This window comes from Myotis davidii, unplaced genomic scaffold (genome assembly GCF_000327345.1).
Source record: "Myotis davidii unplaced genomic scaffold, ASM32734v1 scaffold2356, whole genome shotgun sequence".
Taxonomy (NCBI): domain Eukaryota; kingdom Metazoa; phylum Chordata; class Mammalia; order Chiroptera; family Vespertilionidae; genus Myotis; species Myotis davidii.
In genome coordinates, this window is record NW_006287687.1 from 81,544 (window position 1) to 90,632 (window position 9,089).

At 43.3% G+C, this 9,089-nt stretch overlaps 1 protein-coding gene and 1 pseudogene across 1 annotated transcript in view; both read left to right on the forward strand.

The window, feature by feature from the left end:
* Window positions 1-3,699, forward strand: part of HEPH (hephaestin) — a gene marked incomplete at its 5' end in the record, with an annotated part of 76,136 nt that extends 72,437 nt beyond the window's left edge. The window contains one exon of the mRNA XM_015561169.1: window positions 2,961-3,699. Within this exon, the coding sequence (XP_015416655.1) occupies window positions 2,961-3,193 (233 nt within the window). The remainder of the gene's footprint in view (window positions 1-2,960) is intronic.
* A 3,970-nt stretch (window positions 3,700-7,669) lies between these two features.
* On the forward strand, window positions 7,670-8,105 carry LOC102760816 (annotated as a pseudogene).
* The last annotated feature ends 984 nt before the right edge of the window (window positions 8,106-9,089 follow it).

Genomic DNA, 9,089 nt, shown 5'->3' on the forward strand with positions numbered 1-9,089 from the left:
CTTTTCCCCTTTAAGCCTTGGCATTACCAGGGGTAAATGGGGATGGTAATACCATGTTGTGGGTGGAGGGCCCCATAAAGCTGTGGGTCTAAAGAGCCAGGGTTAGAACCTGCTCTTCCCGCCCCCGCGACCCTGTTTCTGTTTCAGGAGTGACCATAGTACCAGTCCCTCACCTTTTGCCCAGCATTGCCCAGCCTACCAGGAGCAGGGTTATCACCAGATAAGGAAACTGAGGCTAAGAGAGGGAAGGTACCAAAGTCATGGAACATGAGTCTGCGGGCAGCCTGGCCTCCTGACTCATACGGGAGGCGTTCAGGACACCCTGCCCCTCCCAAGGAGACGTGAGGTCAACAGCACCCGGAAGTCTATCACCTGCAGAGTGGAGGCCCACTCTGAGGCCTGGGGAAAGCCGACTGCCCCCTGAGTGTGTCCCCTATGTATCTGAGGAGTTGTAATTGGATGGTCGCATTCTGACCACTGGGTACACTGGCTCTTGGATCTAAGGAGGTGCTAATTTAGCCTCTGCCTGAGGCTACCAGCAGGAGCTACGAGGAGCTCTGCAGGTTCCCCTCCTTATTTGGGGTTTGGAGGTGCCCAAATGAGGCCCAGCTGTGAAGCAATGCAACCTACTGTGGGGCCTTGGGCCTTCTCTTGGAAGTTCTGGGTTTGTCTGGCCCAGCTGCAGTTTGTTAGGTAATCAGGATGTATTTTCATTGTTACAAATTGAAAATAATTATAGCATAGCGATTAATCACAAAAACAATATGTAATTATATATGTGTTTTCTGATGGTCTTAGGCGACCCCTGTGAATAGGTCATTCGACCCCCAAAGGGGTCGCAACCCACAGATTGAGAACAGCTGCCATAGAGTCTGTACCAGGTATTTTTATTCTTGCAAATATGGAATACCAAGCAGTTTACTCTTTAGAACCAGCCATTTCTTCCCTATAAGAAAATACAGATTCTTGTTCTTTCTAGCATAGGTCCAAATAGTGCTTTCATTTTCCACCCCATTTGTACCTGAACTAAGATTCAGAAAGATTCAAAAGTTATGAGAGCTAGAAAGAATATTAGAGATTATCAGTTTAGTTGGAAATTTTTTCAGCTGTGTTTGGAAATTTTCTAATGATCTGCCTATGTATCTTATAAACTGGCAACCATGAAACTAGAATGTATCCCGGAGGGTTTGTGAAGAGGTAAGATGAGGTTGAGAGTGGATCACCATACACACATATGCATGCACTTAATCTTGTTTCACTTCTGTAAGAATATACATTCATACAGATAGATATTCATTGAACAGATTCTGAGTGTCAGGGACATCAAAGCAAATAAGACATAGATACTATATTTCAAGAGATTTGTGTCTAGCTAGCCCTAACTGGTTTGGCTCAGTGGCTAGAGTGTCAGCCTGTGGACTCAAGGGTCCCAGGTTGGATTCTGGTCAAAGGCATGTACCTTGGTTGTGGGCACATCCCCAGTAGGGGGTATGCAGGAGGCAGCTGATCGATGTTTCTCTCTCATCAGTGTTTCTAACTCTCTATCTCCCTCCCTTCCTCTCTGTAAAAAATCAATGAAATATATTTTTTTAAAAAAAGAGATTTGTGTCTAAAAAGTGAAATGAGACAGAAAAACAATAATTGCAGTGCTAGATGCTATGTGTTGTTTTAAAAAGGCAAACAGTAATAACAGCTATCAATTATTGTGCGTATACTATCTTCCAGGTGCTATACTAAATATTTATAAACACTTAATCTTCACAATAAACCTCTGAGTTGAGTACAGTTATTATCCCTTAAAAAAGTAGGTGACTGCAGTACAGAAATGAGGGGGAATTAGATAACTTAACCTAAGCAAGTAAATTGTGAGATACTTTGAAAACACACAAAAAAGGAGCTTTAACTGTCCAGCTGAATTAGTTAAAGCTTTACAGAGACCTGTAACATTTAAATTGGGGATAGAAATGTAGGAGGAAGAAAGGGTATTCAAACAAAAGGAGGAGCATGATCTCCCTTCTTCTCTGAAACCAATAAAAAAAAAAGGAGGAGCATGAGAAAGTCTTGGAGGTCTAAAAGAGGGTCACTTATTCTGGGGAACAAATAATGAGTTGCTGTAGCTGAATAGTAGAAGATAAAGATAGAAAAGTAGGTTGGAGTCTAATTGTGAAAGTGGGAATGCCTGACTGACTTGAGTCTGAGCTTTACTCCATAGGTTAATTGGAGAGCATTAAAAGTTTGCATACTAGGAACTCAGACAATTAAATATTTCACCTAAAAAGATCAATGTGACATCAGTGTTATCATGATTCAAAGAGGTGACAGCACAGTGGCAGGTCCAATGGTCAAACTTCTTCCCTCGAGTTTCTACTTATTGTTTTTAATTCTTCCTTTTATAACCATACAAACCAAATCCATTTTTTTACATCATAAGCCTTGATATATTTCTATTAAGGCTCTTCCTACTTTGAGTCTTAGCTCTTTTCATAGGGGGATTATGGCCTCAATGATTCCTAAGGACTTTCTTAGCTATAACATCTTTTTTTAAAAAAAAAAAAATATATTTTATTGATTTTTCACAGAGAGGAAGGGAGAGAGATAGAGAGTCAGAAACATCGATGAGAGAGAAACATCGACCAGCCGCCTCCTGCACATCTCCTGCTGGGGATGTGCCCGCAACCCAGGCACATGCCCTTGACCGGAATCGAACCTGGGACCTTTCAGTCCGCAGGCCGACGCTCTATCCACTGAGCCAAACCGGTTTCGGCAGCTATAACATCTTGTTATAAGAAGTCACTGTAACCTCTGAGTCTGTTTTCATCAGCTGGTATTTTTAGGGATGGGGATAATTCCTCTGTTTTATTTGGATAGAATTGTTTTTTCTCTTTTAGTGGTAGATTGCAAGTGCCCCTTTAATGTATGCTCCAGCCCAGGGTGCTCATTTTCCTCTTGTTCCATTTCAGCAGCAATCTCCAGAGACTTTAGAGAAGACAATGTGAAGATGCTGGGCATGCAGATCCCTGTAAAGGATATCGAGATGCTGACTTCTATCCTAATTGCCACTGGTGTCATTCTCCTGCTCATTGCCCTGGCTCTTGGTGGTGTGGTCTGGCACCAGCATCGTCAAAAAAAACTACGGCGCAACAGGAGGTCGATCCTAGATGATAATTTTAAGCTTCTGTCCCTCAAGAACTAACAGCTGAATCTTGGCACTACACATCTGGAATGCTCTCTCAGCAGGCCATGGACTAGCAGATGACCCCACTGTAAAAGGAGCATGGATGGTAGAGAGGCATAGGAGGAAATCAAACTTGTTTGGGGTTTTTCCACCACTTATTTATTTACATAGAAATGCTATATTCCCTGTTTTTCTTTTTGCTCCACTTGGGAACCTGGGGCTAGGTGAGTCCTCTAAAATTATATATCACAAATTTCAATGGTTAGATTCTGTCACTCAGTGACACTTGGAAGATCTGGAAATTCCTAAAAACTGACCCTTCTCACAAAGTACATACCAAGAATAAAACACATCAAATAAGTTTTTACTTCTTTCCAGGACCTAGCCTAATTCACTTTGAACCAAGACTAAGTGAGCTGTGAATATAATCTACATCTAAACTAAGGACTAAGCAAATAGGCATGATGGGGGAATTAGTGGGGTTAGATTTGGAGATCCAAATTGTATTTTAATTCTCCTTGGAAGCAAACTATTTTGGAAAAGTGGGTATATAGTGGTTGCCATGAGTGCCTTTAACTTCTGAACCCAGAAGCTCCTCAGAAAGCCAGTCCTCCAATTTACTAGTACAATTATACTGAAGGGAATGTTAAGTGTCTTGTCCATATTTTAGACAGAAATTCCTATACACTAAAGTACTTGTTAGAGCACTGTAAGAGTGAACTTGATGATTTTGATGTTTCCTCTTGCCTCTGAAAAGCTGTGACTGTGATTGAAAACAAAAGAGCACTCTATGGTGTGGGGAGGAGTGAGTATAGATGGGTATAGAATGCCTGCAAGTTTGTTTTTTGGAAATGAAGATGCCGCCCCAGAGGAAGCCTCAAAATCAGGCATCCTGGAGAAAAACTAAGAACAGAGCAATTGAGCATCTTTCCAACAATGAACCAAGCAGAATGCAGTCAAAGGTCAAACAGAAATCCTAGTGATAACCCCAGGGTGGTCTGGAGGCAATGGAAACAGGGATTGAGGAGGAACCCTTCTGACACCAAGTGGCCAGAAAAGGTGCTCTTTATCTCTACAGGCTACAGATTCCTCTACAGCAAAGGAAATTTCAATTTCAGTAAGCTGCTCAACCCAGAACACATTCTTTAGGACTGCAAGCTATAATATATTTTTCCTACCCAGAAATAATGACTCTGGCAGGGATCAACAGAAGTCCCACTGACACCAGAGATACCAAGCAAAACAAAAAAAAAGTACAATAAAATCACTGACAATTTCATTATCATGCAAAATTATGCCAAAATCTGTGTGCTAAACTTAAGGTTACTGCCTCCTAAAATAGATTGTTTTGGAGATTCCACGATGGCTATAGAATAGGTGGAAGCTACACTCACCTGCTCTCAACCCCAAACTGGATATACAACTAAATTATAGAGCCATTAACCTGAATAACTAACTGAAGGCTAGCTGAACTGAAATCAAGGATTTAAAGAAACCACAGAGAGAGTGGTAGGAAGGGCAGAGATGCATAAAGGACTAGCCATCAAATCTAGGTGTGGTGGCTGAGAAGCCAAAGGCAGCTGAAAAATTCCCTCCTGCTAGGAGCATGGGGTCTCAACCCCACACAGGGATCGCCAACCCAGAGGAACAGAGATGGGAAGAGGATCCCATATTGCATATGGTGGTGAAAATTAGTAGTGATTCAGACTGCCTAGGAGACCCAGATATGCTTTCCCAGGACATGCACTACTATTGTTACAGCACCAGACTGGGGATTGCACTGCTGGGTCCTCAACTGTTGGTGAGACTACTCTGCCATACTTCGATCCTGTGGAAGGGTCTTCAGGCTGCACCCAGCAGTGACTTTGGGGGCCCTATTTTTCTGGGAGAGGCTCTTGGCAGAGATTCAGACAGTGACTAAACGGTTTGGCTTTGGAAAGAGGACTGTCTCCCTCACATCAAGCAGTTGTAGTTGAGTCTTGAGTGCTGCTGGCCCTTTTGTGGTTGGAGTTAACATTTTAGGCTGTCTGACTGACTTTACAGCTAAACCTCAATCATCATATCTGAGCTCTGGTGTCCTCTGAAGCCCACCAGTGGTGTGGGCTTACCCATCCCCACACTTGTTGAATCACTTGGCTCGCCCCATCCTGCTGAGTTCAGCTGCAAAGGGGGATGAGTGTTTTGCAGAGCTGAGACTTTCAGAGCATGCCTCCCATGTAAGCCTTTGAACAGTACAGGAGGGTGCTGGAGTGTGTGGCTATATAGCAGGGGATTGGTGGCACCTCTGAGAGCTTATCCCTCACTACCCTGGGAAGGAGAAGAAGTTCCCATCCCCCTCCCTACAGGTTTGAAGGCACTGCCTCAAATGGGAGACTATTTGGATCAGCCCTGCCAAGTACCAGATAACCCACTAAGCTGGGCTCAGTTCCACAAGGGAAAGTAAGAGTGGGTCAAAGCTGGAACATTCAAAGTGTGAGTCCCTCAGAGGCTATTGTCTGGAACTGGGATGGAGTTCTTATTTCCCTTCTGCAGACTAGGCTGACATCACCCCCAATGGAAGACTCTTTTGATCTGTCATCCTGAACTCTTGTGGCTTTGCCCTATTGAGCTTTCTCCTTCAGAGGGGACTGATGGCCTTTTGGAACCTGAACCTGAAGCAAGGCTCCCAGAGGAACCTGGAAACTGGCATAGACTGAGTAGTTTGACTCTGGAGTAGGGACCACTTTCCACTCATTGAGTGGCCAACAAGGTAGACCCAAAATAGGGGACCCACAAGACATGTCCTCCTTATTTCAGTTGTCCCACTCTATTGAGCTCACAACCTGTGGAAGGGGTTGTGGTTTGTGGCCAGCCTGGGATCTCTACAGTCTTTCACTGTAAAGGTCTGAAAGAAGACAAGGCAACCTTATGGGGAAGAGGAGTAGCTGACAAGTGGAGGCAGACCTTAGGAAGCCTCAGTCCTTTTGCAGATATGCCCTCAGCTCTAAGCTAGAGAAAGCTGATCCTTATACTAGTACATAGATTGACCACTCCCATGCACCTCCAGGCACAGTAGGTACAGCCACAAACAGTCAAAAGCATGATAGCTCCAGAGAGTTAGCCCAAAGCTGGTAACACACAATGTCTGAAATTAATCTGTACCTGAACCTGGCCTAACTGGACCCAGAACCAACACAACCAGTGGTGGGCTTCAGATGACACCAGAGCTCAATACAACTAGCCACACATATGGCAGACCCAAAATAGAAATTCTGGCAGGTACCAGACCATACTGGCAAAAACTCTGACTCAAGGGCAGACCGTGCACAGCATCTCATATATGGTCATCGAAGTTTACCCATTTAGTCAGTCAGACTGCCTAAATAGTTAGCTCCAACCACAAAAGGGCCAGCAGCATTCAAGACTCAACAGAAGTGTGCACATAACCCACAAGAAACATTTCTGGAGCACTGAGCTCAGGTGATCTAGAAGTTTGTGCCACTGAGCCCAACAAGACACCTTCATCATAAAACCATTATAACAAATTCAGAGTCATAGCATATCCACCTTATACACAGAGGCAAAATGGGGTTACAAAGAAATATGCCCTAAATAAAAGAAGAGAAATCCCCAGTAAAAGAATTAAATGAAATGGAAGCAACCGAAATACCAGATACTGAGTTTAAAACAATGGTTATAAAATGCTCGAGGAGCATAGAAGAAAAATGGATGATCTCAGTGAGTATTTAAACAAAAATATAGTAAGCAATAAAAGTGTCATGGAAAATATAAAAAATAACCAGTGAAAACTTTTTTAAAAAACACAATACCTGAAATTAAAAAATACACCAGAAAGAATCAACAGCAGATTAGATGATGCAGAGAACTGAATCAGCAATTCAGAAGATAAGATAACAGTAAGCACCCAAGCAGACAATGAAAAAGAAAAGATAATTTTAAAAATGAGGAATGTCTAAGGGACCTCTGAGGCAACATCAAGTATAACAGTATATACATCATAGAATTACCAGAAGGAAAAGAGAGCGAGCAAGGGATTGAGAACCTGTTTGAAGAAATAATGGGTGAAAACCTCCCTAAGCTGGTGAAGAAAAAGTCACACATGTGTGGGAAGCACAAAGTCCCAATCAAGATGAACCCAAAGAGACCCACACAAAGACACATCATAGTTAAAATGGCAAAGATTCAGGACAAAGAGAGAACCTTAAAGACAGCGAGTTAGAGAGAGAGTTACCTGAAAGAGAGTTCCCATAAGGCTGTCAGCTTTGTTCTCAACAGAAACAATTCAGGCCAGAAGAAATTGGCATGAAGTATTCAAACTGATGAAGAGCAAGGTCCTGCAACCAAGACAATTCTATCCAGCAAGGCTATTTAAAATTGAAGGTCAAATAAAGACTTTCCCAGACAAAAAAAAAAAAAGCAGCTCTTTCTCTGTTGCCATGGAGTTGTGCAGGTGGGCGGGGGGGGATCTTGAGTACATTCAAGATTTGGCTCTACTCATAACCTATTGCCATGGCCGAGGAAGGCATTGCTGCTGGAGGAGTAATGGACATTAATACTGCTTTATGAAGAGATGCTGAAGACTGCCCTCAGCCATGATGACCTAGCGGGTAGAATTTGAGAAGTTGCCAAAGCCTTAGATAAGTGCCAAGCCCACCTTTGTGTAGTTGCATCCAACTGTGATGAGCCTATTACGTCAAGTTGGGGTAGGCTTTGTGCTGAACACCAAATCAACCTAATTAAGGTTGATGACAACAACAAACTAGGGGAATGGGTAGGCCTCTGTAAAATTGACAGAGAGGGAAAACCCCGTAAAGGGGTTGGTTGCAGTTGCATGTGGTTAAGGACTATGGCAAAGAGTCTCAGGCAAAGGATGTCATCGAGGAATACTTCAAATGCAAGAAATGAACAAATAAACTTGACTTTTGTTTATTTAAAAAAAAAGGCTAAAGGAGTTCATTACCACCAAACCAACATTTGGAAGAAATGTTAAAGGGACTGCTTTAAGAAAAAATAGATAAAGAAGAGAAAGACATAGTATAAAGAAAAAATATAATAAATGAGTGCCTATCAATAATAACCTTAAAGGGGAGAGACAAAATGGTGGTGGTATAGGCGGACGTGTCCCGTGCTTGTCCTGGAGTAGATAAAGTGAGTAGCTGAAACTAGTAACATCCAGCCCAAATTGGCAAAGGAGATTCAGCGGGGAGACAGTTTGCAGCCGGAAAAGGCAGAGGACTCCTGGAGAAAGGTAAAATCAAGGCTCTGGGAAGGATAATCTGCCAGATCTCTGAGCCCTGAGGATCAGAGGGAATCCACACAGCACCAGCGCACCCCTTGAGACAGGGACAGTGGAAAGAAGGAACGCAGAACTGCTGGTTGGCAGGGGATTCTAGATCTGGGTCCACTATCAGGAAAGGCTGAAGAGCGCCTGCAGGAGAGGAGGGCGTAGCGGTGCAGCCTCTCCGGCCTCTGTGGGTTGTGCCTTTCTTCATTGAGCCTAGTGCATAGGACCTTTCAGATACAGACACTTACCCGTGGCTGCAGTGTAGGAGAAGGTGCGGAATTATGGAATCTGGGGAGGGTGGGGGGTCCAGGAGAAGTGGCAGCGAGTTTGGTGCTGAGTAATGCCTGAGCCTGGGACCTGGCAGCCATTTTGTACTGAATAGATAGCCCCTCCCTCCAGTATCCAGGCAACTAATACAGCCACACCCAGATTCCACCCTGAATGGTACAAAGGATTAAAAAAAAACCTAAATAGTCCCTGAGAGTCCAAAGGGACTGGCCTAACGAGAGACTTTCAGTCCCAGCAATCAGAACCTGAGAAACACTACAGTACTGAAGACTGGGATCTTGAGTCAGCCAAAGGAACACTTTAATTTTTCCTTTTTCTTTTATTTTATTTTTTTTATTACTT